General features: G+C 37.3%; 3 protein-coding genes across 3 annotated transcripts; all 3 read right to left on the bottom strand.

Annotated features, from left to right (window-relative positions):
* Window positions 1–412: 412 nt before the first annotated feature.
* On the bottom strand, window positions 413–1,053 carry LOC126687784 (uncharacterized). Its single transcript, XM_050382340.1, has 2 exons — window positions 1,042–1,053; window positions 413–847 (listed from the first exon to the last, which is right to left on the bottom strand). Exons 1-2 carry the CDS (start codon window positions 1,051–1,053, stop codon window positions 413–415), a joined length of 447 nt encoding a protein of 148 aa, XP_050238297.1.
* Window positions 1,054–1,056: 3 nt separating this feature from the next.
* On the bottom strand, window positions 1,057–3,250 carry LOC126687783 (uncharacterized). The gene is made up of 3 exons (XM_050382339.1): window positions 2,618–3,250; window positions 1,929–2,502; window positions 1,057–1,655 (listed from the first exon to the last, which is right to left on the bottom strand). Exons 1-3 carry the CDS (start codon window positions 3,248–3,250, stop codon window positions 1,057–1,059), a joined length of 1,806 nt encoding a protein of 601 aa, XP_050238296.1.
* A 2,192-nt stretch (window positions 3,251–5,442) lies between these two features.
* Window positions 5,443–6,836, bottom strand: LOC126686966 (metalloendoproteinase 5-MMP-like). The gene has a single exon (XM_050381285.2). It carries the CDS (start codon window positions 6,644–6,646, stop codon window positions 5,543–5,545), a length of 1,104 nt encoding a protein of 367 aa, XP_050237242.1. The 5' UTR covers window positions 6,647–6,836; the 3' UTR covers window positions 5,443–5,542.
* Window positions 6,837–27,785: the final 20,949 nt, after the last annotated feature.

The raw sequence follows: 27,785 nt of genomic DNA, 5'->3' as shown, positions 1-27,785 counted from the left end.
GTTACTCATGTGAGAATTATATGATATTAATATGATAAGTGTATGATATGAGTATGATTTTAAAATGATAACATCTTTAAAAAGTATAATATAATATGATAAGCATATGATAACATATGATAAGCATATGATAACATATTTTTAAAACTTTTGACAAATTATTATTACAAATTCATGATAAGTGTATGATAACTAAATGACAAGTATATGATAATCAGAATATTCATCATTTATTTATTATGATAAATGTAAGATTTTCTTACAGATTACTACTCCAAACAGTTTTACAAATGAAAAGTGTATGATAATAATTTTTGAATTGTTAAATTTTTATTAAATGAAAAAATGAAATGGAATATTTCAATTACATAATAGCAGTTCAAATCTTTCAAATCTTTACATAATAGCAGTTCTATTTCTTTTTTGGCATATTCCTACAAGTTTTACGATTATGTCCATAAGCTGTACACCTTGTACACCTGTTCTGTGTCTGATGTTCTACTACTCCTTTTATTCTTCTCTTCTTTGGCCTTCCTGCTTTAATTCTGCCAACAGGAGGTAAGACAATATAATTTTCTACCTCAGTAGGTATATCCCATGTGTCTTCTTTATTTACAGGGTATACAACTTCTTCATATGTAGCAAGCATCTTTTCATTTGTGAAGTAATTTGAGCAGTATTCATGTGGGTCTTGATGCTTGTCATAGCATACAGCAGAAGCATGCCTACAAGGAAGCATATCTATTTGAAATTTGTTGCATGTGCAAGTCCTATCCTTCATGTTAACAGTAAAAGTACTTCCCAAGTCAATCACACTGAATATGTATTCATCTGAAGTTCCATCAACCTGATGACCAGAAGATAAAATTCAACATATGATAAATCAATGATAATGTTATGATAGTCAGATGATAAGTTTATGATAGTCAGATGATAAGCTTTGGATAGTCAGATGATAAGCTTTGTATAGTCAGATGATAATGTTTATGATATTATGATATTAAGATGATAACCATGAATTTAAGCTAATTTATGATTTACCTTGAGTTCCATTGATTATAAGTAGTTTTCCCTGAGAAGAGTTTCATATTTAGTTGACAATTTTGTGAAAGTTCCTTTAGCAAGATTTTTGTTTTTGCAGTTCCATCTTTGAACCAAGTTCCTTAAGTATTCCATAAGCATTGTAACTGGTAATTCTCTTGCTCTGTTAACTGCTGCATTAAATGACTCTGCTGTATTAGATGTCAAAATATTGTACCTTTTGTTCACAGAATGTGATACTGCCCACTTTTTCAATCCAACCCCAATGGGATATTCTGTAAGTTTTGGACTGATCTTGTGTAGTTCGTCCATATGTATTTTGAACTCTGTTTTTGTATAAGATCTTGCAGCTGCCATGAAGAGATCTTTAATTTTCTTGTGCTGTTTCTTGAATTTGTATTTCACATTATTCAGTAAATGAAAAATGCAAATGTCATGTTGAACTTCTCCTTCAAAAACACTCTCTATTGCTTTTTTTATGCTGTCGTGTCTGTCTGAAATTATACACATATCCTCTCTTACACCAAACACAGATTTGATGTTAGTGAAAAACCAATTCCATGATGCATCATTTTCTGAATCAGTAACTGCAAATGCAAGGGGGAATATTTTTCCTGCAATATATAATATGATATTAAATTAATATATGCAATAAAATAAGATAATGATAATGCTATTCCAATATTATGATAATGATATGATAATATTATGATAATGGTAATGCTATGATAAGCAGATGATAATTGTGTGATAATGTAAATATACTGTGATAATATTATGATAATTCTATCTAATTCTATTATAATCAGAAGATTATAGGATGAAACAATTATGATAATATAATGATAAAGTCATGAATAATTTGATTATAAATATTATTTGCTTACCAGTTGCGTCATGCGTTGAAGCTGAAAAAAGAGTACCTCCATATGGTCCTTTCAAAAAGGTTCCATCCACAATCATAATAGGAATACAGTGATTCCATCCACTTATTGATGCCTTCAGTGACATGAAAGCATAGAGAAATGAATTATTCTCATCTTTTTTCAACATTACAACTGAACCTGGATTTGTTTGCTGTATCATGTAAAAGTATCTTGGTAGTTGAGCAAATGAATTTTCTGGTTTTCCTCTTAGAAGCTCCATTGCTATTTCTCTACATTTCCAAGCCTTCCAGTAATCCAACTTAATGCGATAATCATTTCTCATATCTCTGATTATGTCATTAGGTGTATAAATTGTCTTGACATCCAACAAATTTGGTTTTATGATTTTTGCTATTGTTCTTGAGCTGACATATTTGTTTTCCCCCATTCTAACCTCCAATGAACATGTATGACTATTACTGAATGTTCGCACCTGAAACATTTTGGTATGTCCAATTCTTGATGTATAAAATTTCCATTCACAATAATCATCGATGCATTTTAACCGGTACTGTCTTGTGCAGGATTTTATAACCTGTATCATTTATGATATGTGTATGATAATTAGTGATATGATAATAGAAAAGATAAACAGATTATTGTATTTTAAAAAAAAAAGATTAAAATAAAAGGATATAATATAATATTACCTTGTATTGAAAATGGTCTGCTAATCCATACAGACTCATATCTGTTATTAGTGTCTCTTTGTCTATGAATATCCCTCCTTCTTCTATTTTCTGATTTACTTGTATGTTTGGAGCAATATCTTCTTCAAAATCATGTTCTGGAAGATTTTCTTGAAGGTCGCATAGGAGGTTTGCATATTCAATCATATCCATATTTGTGTTAGATATTTCTTTTGATCCATATGACTGATCATAGAGCAGTGATGTATTGTCTTCATAAACAAAACTTGAACTGTTTTCTTTGTTTGCAGCTGATGATGATGATGACTCCATTAACTGCCTAGATTCTATTTTATTAATAACAACACAAATTGGATATTTTGTGAAATTATTTTCATTCTTCTTTAACTCTAAATAGAATCTGAGACTTCCTTCGTCTTCAATTTTCATTGGAGGATAATTGTCACGTATCAGAAATTTTATATCTAACTGTACTGCACTATCTTGTAGAAGCAAACGTTGATATACTAATTCATAAAAATCTTTGAATGTGCAGTCCATTTCCAATAAAAGTCCTGTTATTTGGAAGTCAATAAACCTGCCTTCCTCATTCCATTTTCCATTATGTTGCATTAAGACTTGAATATTTTCCATTTTCTGCATGTTATAAAAAATATGATTAGCTTATGATAAATATATGATAAGAATATGATAATCATACTTTTTTTATCATCAAGCTAAAGCAGTTATCAACAAGGTATTCTATCAGCAGATTATCATCATATTATCATCATAATATTTTAACACATATTCTTTATGATAAATATATGATAAGAATATGATAAGCTGAGTCTAAAGCAGTTATCACCAAGGTATCATCAGATTATTATATCATCACATATAACTTAATATACAAGTTATATTACATATACTTCCATGATAACAACTCATTGTAGCAGTTATCACCAATGTATGATAAGAATATGATAATCATACTCTTTTATCATCAAGCTAAAGCAGTTATCACCAATGTATTCTATCAGCAGATTATCATCATATTATCATCATAATATTTTAACACATATTCTTTATGATAAATATATGATACGGATATGATAAGCTGAGTCTAAAGCAGTTATCACCAAGGTATCATCAGATTATTATATCATCACAAATAACTTAAGATACAAGTTATATTACATATACTTCCATGATAACAGCTCATTGTAGCAGTTATCACCAATGTATTAGCACATTATCATCATATTATCATCATACTACTAAATCATCATACTAATAAAACATTTAGAATCAGCAGTTATCACCAATGTTATCAATTTTATCATAATATTATCATATTGTCATCATATCTCACTCTAATTCTCATGCAGTTATCATCACATTATAATCGTGTTATCATAGATAAATTCAGATAGAAGTTTTGAGAACATTATCATCATGTTTTCACATATACTTCCATGATAACAGCTCAGTGTAATTATACAGCAGTTATCATCAAGGTATCAGCACATTATCATCATATTATGAAAAATACATTCAGATAGGAGCTTTTGAGCACATTATCATCATGTTATCACAAATACATTCAGATAGAAGTATTATTATATATAATTACATGATAACATCTAACTTTAATTCTCAGACAGTTATCATCAAGGTATCAGCACATTATCATCATATTATGAAAAATACATTCAGATAGGAGCTTTTGAGCACATTATCATCATGTTATCACAAATACATTCAGATAGAAGTATTATTACATATAATTACATGATAACATCTAACTTTAATTCTCAGGCAGTTATCATTAAGGTATGAGTAAATTATCATCATATTATCATAAATACATTTAGATACAAGTTTTATTACATATACTTGCATGATAACATCAAACTTTAATTCTCAGCCAGTTATCACCAAAGTATCAATACATTATCATAATAATCTTAATACGTATATTATAATGATAACAACTTATTTATTTTTTGAAAATTAAAAAAAAAAAAGTAAAAACAGTTATTTACCTTGAGATCGCGAACTTGAAATCGAGAACTTGAAATCGAGAGCTTGAAATCGCGAACTTGAAATCGCGAACTTGAAATCGAGAGCTTGAAGACGAGCTTTCAGAGAGAGAAATTTGAAGAGAGAGAAAAAGAAGTCTCGTTATTGTGAGTGAATTTGTCAGCTGGGAGAAAGGTAATCATTATATAGGAGGAGTAAATTCCTAAATAAAAAGATGCGGAGAGTAAAAAGTCAAAAGTAATATATTTTTGAGGTAATTTTAATATCTTTTCCGCGTTGAGATTTTTATCATATTATTTTTTTATTTTAGGTAAATTCCTAATTTTCTCAATGGTATAAGCGCTGGGCAGTAAATGCCAAGGTCGTGGGTTCAATTCTCCCACAAGCGCTCCCCCTCCCCAATTATCAAAAAAAAAGTTATAAATTTTGGCTTTCCTTATTTAATTAAACTCTATATATTCATAAAATCTAATAACAATAATTATATATTTTCGACTATATACTTCGTATTCTAATTTAGTTCTTAATAATAATTATATTATAATCATATAATTAAATTTGATTAAACACTCAAATATTAATTAATTAAATATTATAATGTGATATTATTTTAATTTTTTGTCGAATTAAATGTAAAATACCCAAAGTATGTCCAAAGTCAGGATAAAAACAATGTTGAATAAAATATCACTACACTGGCGAGGAAAAAAAATGTTTTCTTTTTACAATTTTTTTTATCATAAATATTTGTATAATTGAATTTAATTTTAGTTCTTTTAAAATATATTAATTACACGTACTTTATAAAAAAAATGTGCTCTATATAAATCATATATGTAATCTATATCTTACATGTCAATCCAATATCAATCAAATAACAAAACAATGATACTTTCATATTTACAAAACCAAAAATGAAACAGCAATAACTAAAACCATCAGGCACCACCCTTGTATTGCACGTACATGATCATATGCCCCACTAGTTTCCCTTTCCTGAGCGGACGGTGTCGATGAAGATGACCCATTGAAATTCGGGTTGGAACCATATAAGACCTGAATCCCAGCAATATCATCGTTCGCCAGTTCAACTTTTCTACTTCTTGAAGGAATTGACGGATACATTATCGCCTCTTCAACAGATGAATGACCTAACCCAAGCAAATGCCCGATTTCATGCACAGCCACAGACTCTAAATCCACCGCTGACAATAACGTCGATCTGCTAATATCACCGGACACCACCCAGTCCTCGTCGTTGTCTAAATGTAATCGCCCACTCGGCGGTGAGAATGCATGCGCTAGGGTTCCTAAAACCCCATCAAACGGCTCTCCGTCGCCGTGGTCACTGCTGAAAAACCCAATCCTAATGTCAGCAAAACTGAAAGAATTCGTCTCGGTAAATGTCATGGGTATGACCGCTGACCACCGAGCGAAGGCGCGTGAAAACACGCTCTTTTCCTCCGGAGTCAGCTGATTCTCGGGCAGAAACGCGTACGTTAGATCCCGCTTGCTGTCTGGCCAGCGTGGAGTACCAGGAAAAAACGTGTAATGACCAACCGTGCGAAACGACGTTGTCGTTTGCCACTTGCCGGAATTCATTGTCGTGCTGCCGTTGACAATATCAGCGTTGCCGCATCTCGGCCGGACGAGTTGGTCGATTGTTTTCTCGTCGAGCTCACCGGTGACATCGAGGTTAAAATTCTGTTGGTAGGTTTTGATGGCGGATTCAAGAGTAGCATCGAAGTCATCGGTGAAGTTGGAAAGATTGTTGGGAATGTAACCGAAGTAGCGAAAGTAATTCTTGAGCTTCGCTAGACCATCGAGTGTTTCGCCGGAGCGGCAGCCGGCGAGTTTCTTGAACGAGTCCCAGGCGGGATTTGTGTAGTTAGGGAGTAAATTAGGAGGAGTAATTGTTATGTTGGGGTAGAATCTAGCGGAGATTGTCGGAATAGAAACTGACCCTAGAGATAAAATTATTAAAAGATTCAACAATATTTTCATGTTTTTTTTTTTTTTGGCTTCAGTTTGATAATCAAGAATGCAAAAATATTAGTAGTATATCAGAGACTCAAGAATCAAGAAAATTAAGCAATAAAACAAACCATAAAAAAGAAATAAATAAGTTAGGACAGGGGTTAGAGACCGGCGTCTATAATGGAAACTTCCGCAAAATTATTGTATTGAATATTTGATGCGTGTTGAATTTTCCGTTGTTTCAGTTTTGAACGGTTCCAGGTTCTAGTTGAACTACGTACGACATGATGATATTGGACGTGCAACGACGTCGTGTTAGCTAGTTGCTGATGTAAATGTTGTCGAATAAGCCAATAGGCAGAATATAAGGCGAATTTTAATTGAAGGACTGCAAAGGAATGGAAAGATGATGGCGAGGAAAAGTCAAAATTAGAAGGTGAACTGTTAGGTATAATGAATTGATATGAGGTGTATGATAGATGGTCGGTAACAATAAATCGTTAAAGAAAAGTTAAGATATAGTAGTAGGGGTGAGCATGGTTCGGTTCGGTTCGGTTTGATTTAGTAAATTCCAAAACCAAACCATATTTTAAGGAAAAATATAAAAACCAAACCACGCCAAATATTTATGTAAAATTTCGGTTCGGTTAACCAAACTTTAGCATCGGTTTCGGTTCGGTTTGATTCGGTTTGGTTAATATAGATTTATATAAAAATTATATATAATTATACGTAATAATTAAAATTATGCATAATAATTTTTACTTATATGTGTGTATTAGTTTATATGTTTTATTTTCATATATGTATCTATACACATATTATATTTTTATATAAATATTTCAATAAATAAATTTTATATTTATTTAAACATATATAAATATTAATAAAAATAATATTATTGTAAACTTCGGTTTTTCGGTCGGTTCAGTTAACCACTAGTTGAAACCAACCAAAACCAAAAACCATACTTTTTTATAATTTGAAACCAAACCAATCCATTTTAACCAAACCAAAATTAATTTCGGGTTGATTTGGATCGGATTAATGGTTTGGTTCGGTTTTTGCTCACCCCTATATAGTAGTGGTAGGCTTGAGCATCGGTTCGATTTGGTTCGATTTTAAACCAGACTAAACCATCCAACCCAACTTTGATAAAATGTATGAGAAGTTTAAGAATTTATCTAAAATAAAATAATAATAGGACTTAACATTTCACTCCGTAAAAACTCGTACAAATACATCATTGTTTTAATATTTTTATAATTTTACTCTATTTATTTAAATATTTATGAATTTTAATCTCCACCTAAAACACATCACACCTCTCTCTAAACCTGCTTTTGTATTCAATTTCTTTGATTGTTTCTTAAATTCTCCATGCAATTCTTCCTTAAATTAAGTGCAAATTATAATTTGAAAGATATTTGACAATTTTTTTATTTAGATATATAATTTTTCTGTTTTTATAAATAATTTTTTAAATTAAATCAAACCTTTCCATTAGTTTTAAATTATACACTACTATTTATTCAATATTTTATTATATTGATACTAGATTTAATAATTTGTATAAACTAAATAAAATAATTAACATTTAATAAAATATATTTACAATTGACATATATTAATTATATATTATAATAATAATAAATTATTACTTTATTATTTACCTTATTATAATTATATTTTTTATTATCTTATCTTAAATATTATCATAAGATTATCATAATATTATCATAGTTTTATCATATTATCATAAGGTGGAGAAAATGAAGATTATAAGTATTGTTTGATTGGGAGATTTCTTACGAAAAAAGGGTTAATTGCAACGCTGTGAAAACAGTTTTACCACCTATCTAGAAACAAGTGAAGGGAGTGCGTATTACTGAGGCGGCTCCAAATTTATTCTTAATTAACTTTTTTCATTAAATGGATATGAAGAGGGTAGTAGACGACGGGCCATGAAGATTTGAGTTCCATTTATTTCTATGTCGGCAGTTGGTGTTTGGTGAGATTACGACATAAATCGGACTATAGGATGTTCTTTTGGGTTCATGTCCTTGATATTCCAATGGGGCTAGCTTTGAAGAAGTTTGTAGTGGATGCAGGTAATTGGTTGGGGAAATTTATTTGTCATGGTACTAGAACAAATAAGCCAATTGAAGGGAGTTCTATGCGTATTCGAGCCAGTATTGATGTCCGTAAACCTTTGAGGAGGAGAAGGAATGTGAGAAGAAGTGTGAATGCTTGGAGTTGGGTTAACTTTCAGTATGAACGTATTCCAATGTTCTGTTTCTATTGTGGTTTATTGGGGCATTATGAGAAGTTTTCTGAAAAACATTTTGATAATCTGATTCCTAAGGAGATGTTGCCGTATGGATCATGCATGACGTATATTCTGGAAAAAAAAACCATCGGTTCCTATGGAGGATAGATAGTTGAGAAGCATGGTGGAGGATAGGGCAAAAGTTGATGGAGGCGTTGATGCTGGTAAGGATGATGACGTGGCAATTTTGAATACAAATTTAGCAAATAATCTTATGATTGTCAATTCACATCAAAATTTTAAATTCAAATGGGAACAAAGAGCGATAAGGGGGTTGTGAGTGGCAATCAATCAAATTTGGCAGCTAGAATTATGGGAGGATCTTCTGCTGATATCTTATATCACAATAAAGCAAGTCTTCCTTATGAGCTGGATGATGCGGTGGATCATGATGCTAAAAGGAAAAGATCAAAAGATGGGATGAGTAGAGATATTAATTCCAATGGGCCAAGTTTTTATGAATCCAACATGATGATTGACTCAGAAAGTTATAAAACGGCGGGCCTTAAACAGACCGGCCTGTAAAAATGATTTGTCTTGGATGGAACTGCAGAGGATTAGCCAGTTCTTGTACTATCGGGTTCCTTCATGACATGGCTAGGAGGATGAATCCTTCAGTAATTTTCTTATGTGAATCTATGATCAATGATGCTCGAATTGTTGCTTTGAGAATTGCAATACGATATGATATGTCTTCTATTGATAGCATGGGGAAGAAAGGTGGTTTGGCAGTTATCTGGAAGTCGGAGGTCGCTATTATTGTTCTTGATTCCAGTTGCCATGTTGTGGATTTAGAAGTTCGCATGGTGGATGGGAGAATTTGGCGGCTTACAGGTTTTTATGGTTGCCCAGAAAGGAACCGTAGAAGAGAGTCGTGTTCAATACTCCAATCTTTGAGTTTGAACAGGTCTCTCTCGTGGTGTGTCATCGTAGACTTTAATTATATCGTGTTTGATAATGAGAAGCGAGGTGGTGCTAGACAACCAAACTGGCTTATAGAGGGTTTTCGCGAAACAGTTTCAAATAGTGGTTTGATAAATATTGCTTCTCAGGGTACAAGTTTATATGGAGTCGGGGAAGAGACGGAGCTGAGAAAGTAGAGGAAAGACTTCATCAGGTGTTATGTTTGAATTCCTAGAGTGAGCTTTTCCCGGGAGCATTCGTTAAAAATTTAGAGCAAACAACCTCATATATCATTTACCCATTCTGCTATCTCTGTATTAAAATGATGGTGTGAACGTGAGAAGGAAGTTTCAATTCAGTAATGTATGGAGGGCTAAGAAAGACTGTGAGGAAGTTGTTTCAGCTGCGTGGAATTCTGGGGCTGGGGTGAAGTTGTCCGATAAGCTTAATGGTACTAGAGATTGTCTTATGAGTTGGGGTAGAGGTAGAGGCCCAAATTTTAAGGCACGTTTGGAAACTATTAGAAGCGAGGTGTATTTATTTAAACACAGAATTGATGAGGCAGGCTGTATGGAGTACTTTGCTGCGTCCAGAGAATATAATGAAGTATTGAGAGAGGAGGAAGTCTACTGGAAACAGCGAGCGAAGTGTTTTTGGTTAGCGGAAGGCGATGCTAATACCATATATTTTCACAATTATGCTTCCGCGAGAAAATGAGCAAACCGAGTTATAAAGCTACGAGACAAAGATGGTATTTGGAGATCAACTAAACTGGAAGTGGATGGCATTATTGCAAGGTACTTTAATAATATGTTTTTAGAGGTGAATTTTGATGATTTCCAATTTATGGATGTTGGCGTGCGGGTGACAACAAATGATAATTGATAACGTAGTGATATAACTAGTAGGGGCGAAGCAACCTCGCTACGAACGAACATCGCTAAGTCAAGCATTTTACCACCTATCTGGAAACAAGTGAAGGGAGTGCGTATTACTGAGGCGGCTCCAAATTTGTTCTTATTTCAGTTTTTTCATGAAATGGATATGAAGAGGGTAGTAGACGACGGGCCATGGACATTTGAGTTCCATTTATTTTTATGTCGTCAGTTGGTGTTTGGTGAGACTGTGACATAAATCATACTATGGGATGTTGTTTTTTGGGTTCATATCCTTGATATTCCATTGGGGCTAGCTTCGAAGAAATTTTTAGTGGATGCGGATAATTGGTTGGAGAAATTTATTTGTCATGGTACTAGAACAAATAAGCCAATTGAAGGGAGTTCTATGCGTATTCGAGCCAGTATTGATGTCCGTAAACCTTTGAGGAGGAGAATGAAGGTGAGAAGAAGTGTGAATGCTTGGAGTTGGGTTAACTTTCAGTATGAACGTATTTCAATGTTTTGTTTCTATTGTGGTTTAATGGGGCATTTTGAGAAGTTTTGTGTGAAATATTTCGATAATCTGATTCCTAAGGAGATGTTGTCGTATGGATCATGCATGAGGTATAATCTGAAAAAACCATCTCTTTTGGATATCACCTTGTTTTAACCGATCTAAATATTGGTGTTTTTTTATGGATTGCCATTTCAAGAGCTCCGCTCTTGCAATTGGGTCGTTGCGATTACGGGTTGGATGTCACCGTCAATTTGGGATCCAATTCGGGATTTTCCTTGGGAGGTGTCGGGAAGGAATCATCCAAGTTGAGAGAGATAAATTGAACAAGTATGGTCGCCCGGGCCCCCGTCAATTCCTTTGAGTTTCATTCTTGCGAACGTACTCCCCAGGCGGGATACTTAACGCGTTAGCTACAGCACTGCACGGGTCGCGTCCGCCCTGCAACCACCCCCGAGTATATGCTTTAACAGGAATTACACAAGGGCAGTTGATACAATCAAAACCTCTGGTAAAATGCGCCTAGTTTTGGTGTAGCAGCTATATTTCGATTCATCCTCTTTTTCCAAGGGTTTCATAACTGGACGCTGAACCCATTTCGATGAAAGTCGTATGTACGGCTTGGAGGGAGGTCCTGAATATTCGGTTTGATAACCCGCTACTAATTCTTCTTCTGCTTCTGGTAAATCAAAAGGCAAGACAAGCAGATCTAATTTTAACAGCCGGTACAGTAACCATGAAAATGGCTCCTTCTTTGGTGAGATTATATGAACAAATGCCTGAGTCGTGAATATCTGAATAGGACGAACCGCCCCGTGGATATCTTTGCTTCAAGTCGAATTGGAAATAGAGACAAAAATAATTATGATTTAGCTGTTCCCGAAAATATTTTATCCCGCGTTCCCGAAGGCACCCCTCTCTTTCAAGAGGATTCGCGGCATGTCAAGCCCTGGTAAGGTTCTTCGCTTTGCATCGAATTAAACCACATGCTCCACCGCTTGTGCGGGCCCCCGTCCTCCTATGAAAGATAGATGGTTGAGAAGCACGGTGGAGGATAGGGCAGAAGTATATGCCGGTAGGGATGATGATGTGGCAATTTCGAATACAAATTTGGCAAATAATCTTATGATTGGCAATTCAAATCAAAATTTTTAATTCAAATGGGAACAAAGAGTGATAAGGGGGTTGTGAATGGTAATCAATCAGAATTGGCAGCTAGAATTTTTGGAGGATCTTCTACTGATATCTTGTATCACAATAAAGCAAATCTTCCTTATGAGCTGGATGATGAGGTTGCTCTTGATGCTAAAAAGAAAAGATAAAAAATGGGCTGAGTAGAGATTTTAATTCAAATGGGCCAAGTTTTCATGAATCCAACATGATTATTGAATCAGAAAGTTACCAAACGGTGGGCCTTAAACAAGCCAACCTGCAATAATGAATTATCTTGGATGGAACTGCAAAGGATTAGCCAGTCCTCGTGCAATCGGGTTCCTTCGTGACATGGCTAGGAGGATTAATCCTTCAATTATTTTTTTATGTAAATCTATGATCAATGATGCTCGAATTGTTGTTTTGACAATTGCAATGGGATATGATGTGTCTTTTTCTATTGATAGCATGGGGAAGAAAGGTGGTTTGGTGGTTATCTGGAAGTCGGAGGTCGCTATTAATGCTCTTTATTCGAGTTGCAATTTTGTGGATTTAGAAGTTCGGATGGTGGATGGGAGAATTTGGCGGCTTACAAGTTTGTATTGTTGCCCAAAAAGGAACCGCAGAAGAGAGTCGTGGTCAATACTCCAATCTTTAAGTTTGAACAGTTCTCTCCCGTGGTGTGTCATTGGAGACTTTAATGATATCCTGTTTGATAATGAGAAGCAAGGTGGTGCTAGACAGCCAAACTAGCTTAAAGAGGGTTTTCGGGAAACTGTTTCAAATAGTGGCTCAGGGTACAAGTTTACATGGAGTCGGGGAAGAGGGACAGCTGAGAAAGTAGAGGAATGACTTGATCAGGTGTTATGTTTGAATTCCTGGAGTGAGCTTTTCCCGGGAGCGTTCGTTAAAAATTTAGAGCAAACAACCTCATATCATTTACCCATTATGCTGTCTCTGTATTAAAACGATGATGTGAACATGAGAAGGAAGTTTCAATTTAGTAATGTATTTTTGGCTATGAAAGACTGTGAGGAAGTTGTTTCAGCTGCGTGGAATTTCGGGGCTGGGTGAAGTTGTCCGATAAGCTTAGTGGTACTAGAGATTGTCTTATGAGTTGGGGTGGAGGTAGACGCCCAAATTTTAAGGCCCGTTTGGAAACTATTAGAAGCAGGATGTCTTTATTTCAACACTGAATTGATGAGGGAGGCTTTATGGAGTACTTTGCTGCGTCCAGAGAATATAATAAAGTATTGAGAGAGGAGGAAGTCTACTGGAAATAGCGAGTGAAGTGTTTTTTGTTAGCAGAAGGCAATTCTAATACCAGATATTTTCACAAGCGAAGATGATATTTGGAGATCAACTAAACCTGAAGTGGATGGCATTATTACAAGGTACTTTAATCTATTTTTAGAGGTGAATTTTGATGATTTCCAATTTTATGGATGTTGGCGTGCGGATGACAGCTAATGATAATTAATAACGTAGTAGTGTAACTAGTAGGTTCGAAGCAACCTCGCCAGGAACGAACATCGCTAAGTCAAGCATTTTACCACCTATCTGGAAACAAGTGAAGGGAGTGTGTATTATTGAGGCGGCTCCAAATTTGTTCTTATTTCAATTTTTTCATGAAATGGATATGAAGAGGGTAGTAGATATTTCCTTACGAAAATGCAATGCAGGAAAATATGATCTTGATCTTCCAACTCAGCACAAATTGCACACTCTAAACTGATGTCATAAGCATTCTTTGGTAGTCAAGAAACAATAGAGTCGAAATACTCCTATGTAAAGCCGTCCATAAGAAGGATTCTATTCTAGGAGGAGCTACGGATTTCCAACAACGCTTGAAAGCAATCATCTTATCACTCGAAAAAATAGCACCATTGGGCTTGAGCAGCTTGCATATACCCGCTTCCGTAAAACCTTTGCTTCCATTTTTTCCAAATTAGCTCATCTTCATCGGCAACCTGCTGCAATCTGTCAAGACCAGCAGTGCTTCCATCAGCAGCAGAGATACCGTTGAAATCAAAGATATTCGCACCAGTAATGTTACTGTCGACGGCGGATATACCCGCACCATCATTGATACCAGCTGCAGCAGCATAAACATGGACAAAAGCTATACCAGTAACAACTCTCCTTGCATGATATAGAAGGAGCAGCAGCTCATCGAATTGCAGTTGTTCAGAGATTCGAAGATGTCTGCGCCATCTCCAACCCGCATCAACCGAGTTCACTGTTGCAAACTTCAAATTTGATAACTGAAATAGACGAGGAAAACGAATCGCAGTAGCCCTAACCCTAGACCAATCATCATGCCAAAGAGATATCGAAGCACCATTACCAGTAATAAACCCCACATTTGATGTAAAAACCTGACAAACGCTCAAATCTAAACAACAAGAACGATGAATGTCCTTCCAAATGTAAGAAAGCTAATTAGAGTTACCATGAATAAGATCATTCGAGTTTGAAACCGCGGAACAAGATGAAACTACTTCAAACCATAAAGAATCTCTTTTAGCCGAATGAAGTTTCCAAAGCCAATTTAAGTAATAAACTTTGGTTCCTTCTCTTCAAACTGCAAACTTCCAAGCCTCCTTTTTCGAATTCATTAGAGATGACATTCCAAGAAATTTTACAAAAAAACTCTAGAAGTATTTTCTCCTTTCTAGAGAAATCTTCGCATATGAGACTCCAAAACAAATTTAACACAAGCAGGTATAGCAAGTAATGACATAAAATAAATAGGGAGACTGAAAAGAACCCATTTCAACAGCATTAATCTTCCTGCATGCGAAAGCAAAGAACCCTTCGAAAGAGCTAATTTCGATTTGAACCTCAAAATAATATGGTCCCTAGTAGAAATAGGAATGCGACGAACAGTTAGAGGTAAACCAAGATAAATAATCGGAAAAGATTCATGCAAGCCAACAATATATGCCGCTAAAGGCAAATCAGCGTCAGATATATGAATGCCAATCTGATTCCTAAGTGTCACGACCCATTTTCATGAATCGCGACCGGCGCTAGGGTATGGGTAATGTAGTACCGAAACCCGTAGCTAGCCTTTCAATAAATTCATAAACTCATAAACCTGTAGAAAACCAATGCTCGGGGGCAACCGAGACTTCAACCTAAACTAACAGTTATAATAATCAACAGTTGATAACATGCTTATTCAATTCTGAGTCTAAAATAGATTTATCATAAACCAATATAAATAATATAACATGCCAAAGCAATATAATCAGTCGAACCAATCCGACAAAATATATAATAATAACAAAGACGTCTAGTTACTACTGCGGTCTAAGAATAAAATAGTTTCACTGTTTTACTAAAATAAAAGGGAACCTCCGAGGAAAAATAAATGCGGAGATCACCAGACTCTCTCAGATCATAACCCTGGGGAAAATTGGGAAAACAACGGGGTCAGATATACTGAGATGAGTTCATACCACTATTTACATTTATTAAGTGGAAAACCTTTAAAACGTTTAAAACATTTAATAACGATATTACAGATAATAGTTGGAACCCTAATCCACAATTCTAAATAATAATCATAATCCAATAGGTCTGGTCCCGAGAGCTGAGCTACACCGAGTTACCACTGACCACACTTATACCAGAGTCCCGAGAGCTGAGCTACACCGAGTTACTCTACCTGGTCCCGAGAGCTATGCTCACACCGAGTTACCACATTTCCATATATACCTTACCCAGATCAATACCGGTGCGCACGCAGTCCTAATGATGCCCATTAGGTAGCACGTTCCAACTAAGAGCCATAATATAAAAACAGTTCGAAATATACGTACAGTATATATATTTAATATTAAAATAACAATTTACTTAATAAAGCGGTAAATAGTAAATATAAACTCACTGCTTGCTAATCCGCGTGAAATACCGGCAAGCAACTAACTCTGGTTCGCCTCTGAAGCACGAACAGTAGACGAGTCTAGACAAATAAAATATTTATTAAAATCAGACCCTAACTCTAAAGAGTACTAGACACCACATAAGACTAGCACAATTAACATGTAGTAAATAATAATCCAAAGTAACACAAATATATTCAAAAGGTAATAAAGCCCAATTAATATAAGTCTATTGAGTTCCCGCTTAAATCCAATTTATAAATATTATTTAATAACTTTAAATAACAAATAATTTCCAAATAGTGGGTTAGCCGAGTTACCAATAACTACCAAGCTAACCTCACTTGTCGGATGACCCAAGTCTAATCCGACTCAAAACGTTTATCAAATATATACCCGAGTTTATCTTTATAAAACAATTTAACAAAATAATAATCCATTTTAAAAGCGGAACTCAATAACTTCAATTTCAAGTAACCCAAGTTACAACCCCAAAAACTTAATCATATAAGTCAAATAAAAGTTTAGGGACTAAATTGCACTTTAGCCAATAAGGGACTAAACTGTACTTTTGCCAATTAGGGACTAATTTGTAATTTAGCCAATTTGATATTCAAACTCGATTATTAGCTCTTGTTTTATAATTAAGATAAAATATGAAGTAACCAACCAAGAATCCATTTAATTAAATTATAAAATAAGTTTAGGGGCTAAATTGTAATTTAGCCAACTTTTGACAAAACGACATTTGAAAACAAATATAATTACCCGAGTAATTATATTAACTTAATTTATGATTATCTATCATTTCCACTATTTAGTTTATATTCAAAATAAAACCCAAGTTATTAGTTAAAGTTAAACTTAAAGGATTGATTTTATTTAAGCAAAATAACTTGGTGGCTAAAGTGGCTATTAAGCCATCATCTTCCTTGTTCAAATCCACAGCAGCCCGCCTAACACCCCATTCATGCCCCTAACTCAAGTTTCTGAACTTGAAACCCCAAACCAAAATGTCTTGACCTCAAGAACTAATTACATCACAAATCTATGGCATGAAATCAAACCAAAAACTCAACTTAAGCACTCCCCAAAACTAAAAAAACGTTAACAGTAAACAATTACATAATCGGCCAAATTCAATCAAACAAGACGATGGTGTAACTCGTTCCAAAGGCTTAAACTACTAACCCCTAATCATACCCAATGGATTTGTGATCATAAACTTAGCAAAAACAAATCCAAAACTCACATAAGGAATCGGCAGCAACATACAAAGCATGAACAGAAAATAGGCAAAACAGAAAACGGAAACCGTACGGCGATTGAAACGAGATCGACGGCGTACCGTTCAGCGAAATTGAGGTAGGGAAACGTAGATACGTGAGTCTAGATCGTCTGGAATCAAACGGTTCTGATTTCGATTAAGAAACGAGCAAGAACGAATCAGAAAACCGAAGGACGTTACAAGAGCAAACTGAAATCAAATGAATCAAGGGTACTTACTGAACAGTGATCTTTGGTGGATGATTACGGCTTCGTTTCTCAGCGAAAGAACAAACGAAAAACGTCTAGGGCTACCTTGCAGCGTGATCTAGGGTTTTTGTGAAGAAATCGACTTTAAATAACGAAGGGAAGTGAGCCGTAAATGAGATCAAAAACGGCTGGGCGAAGGGGCCAAGAACTGATGGGTTCACGAACGGGAAAGGCCATATTTTGGCCTGCTTCCGTTCGGGAAAGGGCCTGGTCCCGAACGGGACCAGGCCTGAAAAAGGATTCTCGTTCGAGAATCCTTGGATTCTCGAACGGAAGCCTTCGTTTTTCTCAGGTCTCAAATGAGACCTGAGTCAAACGAAAGTGGTTCAACCATTTCGGTTGAACCACGACCCAAGGAAGAAGTTTTTTTTTTTTTTTAAACCGAACAAAAAATGAATCGAACCACAAAAATTTACGAAACTTCAAATACCCCTCAAAATACATCCGGAACCACGTCGGAAATTACAAAAATAAATTTAAAATTTTACGGGATATTACATTCTCCCCAACTAATTAAAAATTCGTCCTCGAATTTAACACGATAAGCAATTACCAACAGAACAACACGTAACACAAGTAAAAATCATAAAAGTCACAGAAATCAAGATATTGTACCTCACGGAAATAGAAAAGGATAGCGATTCCGCATATCCAACTCGGTCTCCCAAGTACACTCCTCTACAGAGTGATTGCGCCAGAGAACTTTGACCATCGGAATCTCCTTGTTCCGCAATTTACGCACCTGCGTATCAACAATCTCAACTGGTTGTTCCTCATAGGACAGCTCCTGGTCAATCTCAACACTCTGAGGCACAATCACGTGCGAAGGATCAGAAATGCACTTTCTCAACATAGAAACGTGAAACACCGGATGTACTAACGACATGTCTGGCGGTAGAACCAGACGATAAGCCACAGCTCCAATCCTCTCCGAAATCTCATAGGGACCAATATACCTCGGTGCCAACTTTCCCTTGACACCAAAACGAACCACGCCTTTCATAGGCGAAACCCGAAGAAATACGAAATCACCAACCTGGAACTCAATGTCTTTCCTCTTCGGATCAGCATAACTCTTATGCCGACTAAAAGCAGTCTCTAACCTCCGCTTAATCAACGGTACCTTCTCAGAGGTAATCTGAATAATCTCCGCTCCCGAGAGTTTACGCTCTCCGACCTCCTCCCAACAGATAGGAGATCTACACTTGCGCCCGTACAAAGCCTCATACGGCGCCATCTCGATACTCGCATGATAACTGTTGTTATAGGAAAACTCAATCAACGGCAAATGAGTATCCCAGCTACCCTGAAAATCGAGAACACACATCCTTAGCATATCCTCCAACGTCTGAATAGTCCTCTCAGACTGACCGTCAGTCTGAGGATGAAAAGCTGTACTGAAATCTAATCGAGAACCCAAGGATTCCTGTAACGCTTTCCAAAACCTCGAAGTAAACACAGAACCTCTGTCTGAAACAATCGAAACCGGTACACCATGCAAACTGACAATCCTGTCGATGTACAACTGAGCCAACCTCGAAGAAGTATACGAAACCTTTATCGGAAGGAAATGAGCTGACTTGGTCATACGGTCAACTATTACCCAGATGGAATCGTATCCCTGTCGAGTACGTGGTAAGCCAACCACAAAATCCATAGCAATTCGCTCCCACTTCCACTCTGGAATAGGTAGTGGCTGCAGATAGCCAAAAGGTCTCTGATGCTCCAGCTTCACCTGCTGGCACGTCAGACACTTAGAAACATACTCAGCGACATCCTTCTTCATCCCGCTCCACCAGTAGGTACCCTTAAGATCATGGTACATCTTAGTAGAACCCGGATGAACACTATAAGCAGACTTGTGCGCTTCTTCCAGAATCTGGTCCCTCAAACCCTCTGAATCCGGAACACACAATCTCGAACCAAGTCTCAGAACACCATCCACAAATGTAAATTCAGAATTTCCATCCTGCTGAACTTCCTCAATAATCCGTTTCAACTGTGGATCCTCAGCTTGTAAAGCTTTGATCCGATCAATCAAAACGGGTTGCACTTGCAACTGTGCTAACAAACAACCAGTCTGAGAAATCTGAAATCCATAGCCTGAAGCTATCAAACTGTGCCACTCTCTAACCATGGGTCTACGCCCAATCTCAGAAATATGAGCCAAACTGCCTGAAGACTTGCGACTCAACGCATCGGCTACCACATTAGCCTTACCAGGATGGTACTGAATAGTACAGTCGTAGTCTTTCAGCAACTCTAACCACCTCCTCTGTCTCAAGTTCAATTCTCTCTGATCAAAGATATACTTCAAACTCTTATGATCAGTGAAAATCTCACAAGTAGCACCATACAAATAATGTCTCCAGATTTTCAGCGCAAAAACCACAGCTGCCAACTCTAAATCATGAGTAGGGTAATTCACCTCATGCTTCTTCAACTGTCTGGAAGCATAGGCAATCACCTGTCCATGTTGCATCAGAACACAACCCAAACCAATCCGTGACGCATCACAATACACTGTGAAACCATCAATACCAGAAGGCAATGCCAAAACCGGAGCTGTAGTCAAAATCTCCTTGAGCTTCTCAAAGCTCGCCTCGCACTTGTCAGTCCACTCAAACTTGACACCCTTCTGTGTCAGTTTCGTCAAAGGTGCAGATATTCTGGAGAAATCTTGCACGAACCGACGATAGTAACCAGCTAAACCCAGAAAACTTCTGATCTCGGTAACTGACCTTGGCCTTTGCCAATCCATGACCGCCTCAATCTTCTTCGGATCAACCTTGATCCCATCTTTCGACACCACGTGTCCTAGAAAGGTAACCTGATCCAACCAGAACTCACATTTTGAGAACTTAGCGTACAACTGATGCTCACGCAACGTCTGTAGTATAGTCCTCAAATGGTAAGCATGCTCCTCCTCACTCCGAGAATAGATCAAAATGTCATCAATGAAGACGATAACAAATTGATCCAAAAACGGCTTGAACACTCTGTTCATCATATCCATAAACGCTGCTGGTGCGTTCGTCAGACCAAAGGACATAACCAGAAACTCAAAATGTCCATAACGAGTCCGAAAAGCAGTCTTAGGCACATCTGCATCACGGATCCGTAGCTGATGATACCCAGACCTCAAATCAATCTTGGAAAAACACTTCGCACCCTGCAACTGGTCAAACAGATCATCGATGTGAGGAAGAGGATATCTGTTCTTGAAAGTAGCCTTATTCAACTGTCTGTAGTCGATACAGAGCCGAAAGGAACCGTCTTTCTTCTTTACAAACAGAACTGGAGCACCCCACGGAGAAGTACTCGGTCTGATGAACCCGCTATCCAACAACTCTTGTAACTGGTCCTTCAACTCCTTCAGCTCTGCAGGAGCCATCCGATACGGCGGTATCGAAATCGGAGCTGTACCAGAAACCACATCAATGCAAAACTCAATATCACGATCAGGTGGTAATCCAGGCAATTCCTCTGGAAACACATCAGTGAACTCATTCACTATCGGCACACTATGCATATCACTACCACCAGCCTCCAAATCACGAACCACGGCAATAAAACCCTGGCAACCCTTGCCTAACATCCGCTTCGCCTTGATGGCGGAAATCAGATTCTTAGGTGTCTCTGCCTTTTCTCCCTGAAAGGAAAAAGATAGACCACCTGGAATCCTGAACTCGACTGACTTCTCTCGACAGTCAATAGAAGCATAATGGCGTGACAACCAGTCCATCCCCAAGATAACATCAAAAGAAAGAACGTCAAGTACAATCAAATCAGCACATAATTCTCTACCCTGAATAACCACAGGACAAGAAGGATAGACGACGTCCACTACTACACCTTCAGACATAGGTGTAGACACAGCTAGAGGTTCACTCAAAACAGATGGTGCTCTACCCAATTTCCCAGCAAAACAAGTAGAAACAAACGAATGGGTCGCACCCGCATCAAATAATACCAAAGCATCAGTAAAAGAAATCGGGATGGTACCTTGCACCACAGCGTTTGACGCACGCGCATCCTGAGGAGTAAGTGCGAATACTCTGGCCTGACCCTGCGGCTGTTGCTGCGAACTCTGTCCGGTACCATAACCGTTGGAACCTCTACCACCGTTACCACGGCCACCAAAACCTCTGCCACCAGAACCATGGCCCCGCTGGCCACCAAAAGATGCTGCAGGTTGAGAGTACCCTACAGACTGTGTAAACGCAGGTCTCTGCTGCTGATAAGATGACTGCGCCACACTGGAGTTAGACATCTGCTGCCCAGATGTCGGACACTCCCTAGAAAAATGACCCGGCTGACCACAAGTGAAACAACCTCCAGGAGCTAACTGGAACTGACCATAATGCCTACGTCTGCAATTCTGGCAGAACGGAATGTTCGATCCACCACTGTACCCGCGTCCTGAACCACGGTTGCTCCCACTGCTACTAGAACTGTACGGAGCACTCCTGGCACTATGCCTCCCTTGGTTGTGAGTCCGTCGACTCCCCCTGTTGGCCTGAGAAGAGCCACTGTAGTAGTTCCCACTACCATGCTGCACTGGGGCCTGCTGCCCCCCACTAGGAACGTCACTCTTTCCCTTTTGATTCTGGAAAGGGTCAGAGATCGTTCCAAACTGAACCATCGAATTCTCCATCCGCCGCGCACTATCCACTAACCGGGCAAACTCCATGTTTGTCCCTATCAGCAAAGGGAGAAACTCCGAGCCTAAACCCCTAATATAACGGTCGTTCACTCGCTCTTGATCACCCTGTAGATCTGTAGCAAACCGCCCCAAACGTACGAACTCAGTAGTGTAGTCTGTCACTGATCTATCCCCTTTCTTCAAAGTGAGCAGCTTTTCTCTGAAACTCTCAGTAACAGAGAAGGGTAGATAGTAACCTCTGAACCTGACCACAAAATCAGCCCAAGGCAAAGTATCCATAACTGGCCTGATGCTATCGCGATACCAATCCTTAGCTGGACCCTTCAGCGACATTTCCACAAGCATCACTGATTGACGATCAGACGCTTGAATCCTCTGTCTGTTGTATTCAAATTCCTCCAAAAAGTCAAGAGCATCCCCAGTACCATCAAAAGAAGTCGGATTCAACTTCAAGTAGATCATCACCAACTCTCTGTCAGTCGGAATGTGACCGACACCAGCAAGTCCACCAATACCAGCTACAGCACCAACCTGAGGTTGCTGTTGCTGCGCTAACTGACCCAGTATATTACACTGATTCTGCAGTAGTGCCTGATTGTTCTGCATCTCGACAACGCCAGCCAAGAAAGTAGCGAAGTCGAACGCTCGCCTATTTGGTGCTTGCTGCACCCCTGGTGCTTGCTGCACGTTCGGTGCCTGCTGCACATCCGGTGCCTGAACGCCTGCCGCACCACGTCCTCCAGCTCCACCTCTACCAGCACCAGCTCCTCTGCCTCTACCTCTACCTCTGCCAGCACCTCTACCTCTACCACGTCCAGCATTAGCCTGAACTGGTGGTACGTTCTGATCGACTTCCATGGAAATCGCATCATCAGCCACAGCTTCTTGCTCTGCCGCAGCACGAGCACGAGTACGAACAACATTGTCCATATCCTAAGGATTGAACAAAAACAATTTAAATAACACGTAATTCATACCCAAGTATGAAACAAAACAAGTAAAGTTAGGATTTCCCGAGAAATCAACAGCAAATAAAACATTCACCCAAGTGAAATAAAATTAACATTTAACAGCATCAAATCAACAATAATGACTGACTCGACGCAATCCTATTGGTGTAGGCAGAATATTTTAAAATCAAAAGATGACGGTTTTAAAGACATGACAGAATCCTCTATCCGCAGTAGTTCCTAAGACACAACCATACTTAACAGAGTAAACACATAGCAAGCAATGGCCTTGGTTTGAAACCAAAGCTCTGATACCAAGTTTGTCACGACCCATTTTCATGAATCGCGACCGGCGCTAGGGTATGGGTAATGTAGTACCGAAACCCGTAGCTAGCCTTTCAATAAATTCATAAACTCATAAACCTGTAGAAAACCAATGCTCGGGGGCAACCGAGACTTCAACCTAAACTAACAGTTATAATAATCAACAGTTGATAACATGCTTATTCAATTCTGAGTCTAAAATAGATTTATCATAAACCAATATAAATAATATAACATGCCAAAGCAATATAATCAGTCGAACCAATCCGACAAAATATATAATAATAACAAAGACGTCTAGTTACTACTGCGGTCTAAGAATAAAATAGTTTCACTGTTTTACTAAAATAAAAGGGAACCTCCGAGGAAAAATAAATGCGGAGATCACCAGACTCTCTCAGATCATAACCCTGGGGAAAATTGGGAAAACAACGGGGTCAGATATACTGAGATGAGTTCATACCACTATTTACATTTATTAAGTGGAAAACCTTTAAAACGTTTAAAACATTTAATAACGATATTACAGATAATAGTTGGAACCCTAATCCACAATTCTAAATAATAATCATAATCCAATAGGTCTGGTCCCGAGAGCTGAGCTACACCGAGTTACCACTGACCACACTTATACCAGAGTCCCGAGAGCTGAGCTACACCGAGTTACTCTACCTGGTCCCGAGAGCTATGCTCACACCGAGTTACCACATTTCCATATATACCTTACCCAGATCAATACCGGTGCGCACGCAGTCCTAATGATGCCCATTAGGTAGCACGTTCCAACTAAGAGCCATAATATAAAAATAGTTCGAAATATACGTACAGTATATATATTTAATATTAAAATAACAATTTACTTAATAAAGCGGTAAATAGTAAATATAAACTCACTGCTTGCTAATCCGCGTGAAATACCGGCAAGCAACTAACTCTGGTTCGCCTCTGAAGCACGAACAGTAGACGAGTCTAGACAAATAAAATATTTATTAAAATCAGACCCTAACTCTAAAGAGTACTAGACACCACATAAGACTAGCACAATTAACATGTAGTAAATAACAATCCAAAGTAACACAAATATATTCAAAAGGTAATAAAGCCCAATTAATATAAGTCTATTGAGTTCCCGCTTAAATCCAATTTATAAATATTATTTAATAACTTTAAATAACAAATAATTTCCAAATAGTGGGTTAGCCGAGTTACCAATAACTACCAAGCTAACCTCACTTGTCGGATGACCCAAGTCTAATCCGACTCAAAACGTTTATCAAATATATACCCGAGTTTATCTTTATAAAACAATTTAACAAAATAATAATCCATTTTAAAAGCGGAACTCAATAACTTCAATTTCAAGTAACCCAAGTTACAACCCCAAAAACTTAATCATATAAGTCAAATAAAAGTTTAGGGACTAAATTGCACTTTAGCCAATAAGGGACTAAACTGTACTTTTGCCAATTAGGGACTAATTTGTAATTTAGCCAATTTGATATTCAAACTCGATTATTAGCTCTTGTTTTATAATTAAGATAAAATATGAAGTAACCAACCAAGAATCCATTTAATTAAATTATAAAATAAGTTTAGGGGCTAAATTGTAATTTAGCCAACTTTTGACAAAACGACATTTGAAAACAAATATAATTACCCGAGTAATTATATTAACTTAATTTATGATTATCTATCATTTCCACTATTTAGTTTATATTCAAAATAAAACCCAAGTTATTAGTTAAAGTTAAACTTAAAGGATTGATTTTATTTAAGCAAAATAACTTGGTGGCTAAAGTGGCTATTAAGCCATCATCTTCCTTGTTCAAATCCACAGCAGCCCGCCTAACACCCCATTCATGCCCCTAACTCAAGTTTCTGAACTTGAAACCCCAAACCAAAATGTCTTGACCTCAAGAACTAATTACATCACAAATCTATGGCATGAAATCAAACCAAAAACTCAACTTAAGCACTCCCCAAAACTAAAAAAACGTTAACAGTAAACAATTACATAATCGGCCAAATTCAATCAAACAAGACGATGGTGTAACTCGTTCCAAAGGCTTAAACTACTAACCCCTAATCATACCCAATGGATTTGTGATCATAAACTTAGCAAAAACAAATCCAAAACTCACATAAGGAATCGGCAGCAACATACAAAGCATGAACAGAAAATAGGCAAAACAGAAAACGGAAACCGTACGGCGATTGAAACGAGATCGACGGCGTACCGTTCAGCGAAATTGAGGTAGGGAAACGTAGATACGTGAGTCTAGATCGTCTGGAATCAAACGGTTCTGATTTCGATTAAGAAACGAGCAAGAACGAATCAGAAAACCGAAGGACGTTACAAGAGCAAACTGAAATCAAATGAATCAAGGGTACTTACTGAACAGTGATCTTTGGTGGATGATTACGGCTTCGTTTCTCAGCGAAAGAACAAACGAAAAACGTCTAGGGCTACCTTGCAGCGTGATCTAGGGTTTTTGTGAAGAAATCGACTTTAAATAACGAAGGGAAGTGAGCCGTAAATGAGATCGAAAACGGCTGGGCGAAGGGGCCAAGAACTGATGGGTTCACGAACGGGAAAGGCCATATTTTGGCCTGCTTCCGTTCAGGAAAGGGCCTGGTCCCGAACGGGACCAGGCCTGAAAAAGGATTCTCGTTCGAGAATCCTTGGATTCTCGAACGGAAGCCTTCGTTTTTCTCAGGTCTCAAATGAGACCTGAGTCAAACGAAAGTGGTTCAACCATTTCGGTTGAACCACGACCCAAGGAAGAAGTTTATTTTTTTTTTTTTAAACCGAACCAAAAATGAATCGAACCACAAAAATTTACGAAACTTCAAATACCCCTCAAAATACATCCGGAACCACGTCGGAAATTACAAAAATAAATTTAAAATTTTACGGGATATTACACTAAGTTGTTCCAAGTCAAAAGGAAGGAAGAGAATCGTATCATTCGCAAATTGAAAAATGAAGACGGAATCAAACTTCACGTCGTATCAATACAATAATTTAAAATGGGAAAAGGGTCATTCATACCCCTAAGGTTTAGGGTCTGGATCAAGTAATCCCTCAACGTCCGGAAAGGTTCACCCATGCCCCCAAAGTTTGTAAAAATGGACAATCAGACCCCTCGGTTTAACGCCGTTTCATTTCTCCTAAACTTCGTTAGTGTGATCCTACGTGGCAGAGATAAGAGGATCATTTGTGCCCCTAAGGTTTGGATCCGAGATTAAATAAGCTCTCAATGTTTGAAAAAAGTTCACTTATGCCCCTAACGTTTGAAAAGGTTCACTTATGTCCTCAACATTTGAAAAAATGAATAGTTAGGGCCCAGTTTAACACTCTATCATTGGTTCCCAAACTCTAGTAGTGTGATCCTACGTGGCTAATTTTTAGTGTTTTCCATTAATCGAACTATAGGCAACATACGTCGAACATTTATTCGGTAAAAAATCTCCGTTGTCATTGAAGACGATTAAACGTAATTAATAATGAAACGTAAGCTACAAAAAATCAGTTTATTTATCTACTTCATTTGTTTCGATTCGACAATTACACTTCTCCAAAAATTAAAAACCCAACAATTATATAAAAAATTAATTAAAAGGATAATAATTGTATTCCTTTTCATTTGGCGTTCCATCTCGTGCACTGCCTCCTTCTACCTCAGCAAACACTTTTTTTTCCGTCTCTAGCATTGTAAGTTTCCTTAAACAAGATAATGTTTTATAAATAGAATTCCTTATTCAATTGTTAGAGAAGGATAGCCTATCGGTTTAACTCAGTCTTGTAGTAAAATTACTTTGCAACGACAGACTATTGTTGCTGAGGCAAAGACCGTCACCGTAGAGAAAAATTTGACGCAAAAAATTAGCCACGTCAGATCATATCAACGGAGTTTGGGAAGCAATGAGACGGTGTTAAACTGGGGCCTAACTTTTTATTTTTCAAACGTCGGGGCATAAGTGAACCTTTTCAAATGTCGGGGACATAAGTGAACCTTTTTCA

Source organism: Mercurialis annua, linkage group LG6 (assembly GCF_937616625.2).
Source record: "Mercurialis annua linkage group LG6, ddMerAnnu1.2, whole genome shotgun sequence".
In the NCBI taxonomy this organism is placed as follows: Eukaryota; Viridiplantae; Streptophyta; class Magnoliopsida; order Malpighiales; family Euphorbiaceae; genus Mercurialis; species Mercurialis annua.
This window is presented reverse-complemented; position numbering and strand designations above follow the sequence as displayed.

What these genes read in the sequence shown, in the direction of transcription:
- LOC126687783 (XM_050382339.1), bottom strand. Translation starts at nt 3,250, where the DNA reads ATGGAAAATATTCAAGTCTTAATGCAACATAATGGAAAATGGAATGAG. An exon ending in CAGACCATTTTCAATACAAG is followed by an intron (nt 2,503 to 2,617) that starts GTAATATTATAT and finishes TAAATGATACAG; the next exon opens with GTTATAAAATCCTGCACAAG. An exon ending in TTCAACGCATGACGCAACTG is followed by an intron (nt 1,656 to 1,928) that starts GTAAGCAAATAA and finishes TATATATTGCAG; the next exon opens with GAAAAATATTCCCCCTTGCA.
- LOC126686966 (XM_050381285.2), bottom strand. Translation starts at nt 6,646, where the DNA reads ATGAAAATATTGTTGAATCTTTTAATAATTTTATCTCTAGGGTCAGTT.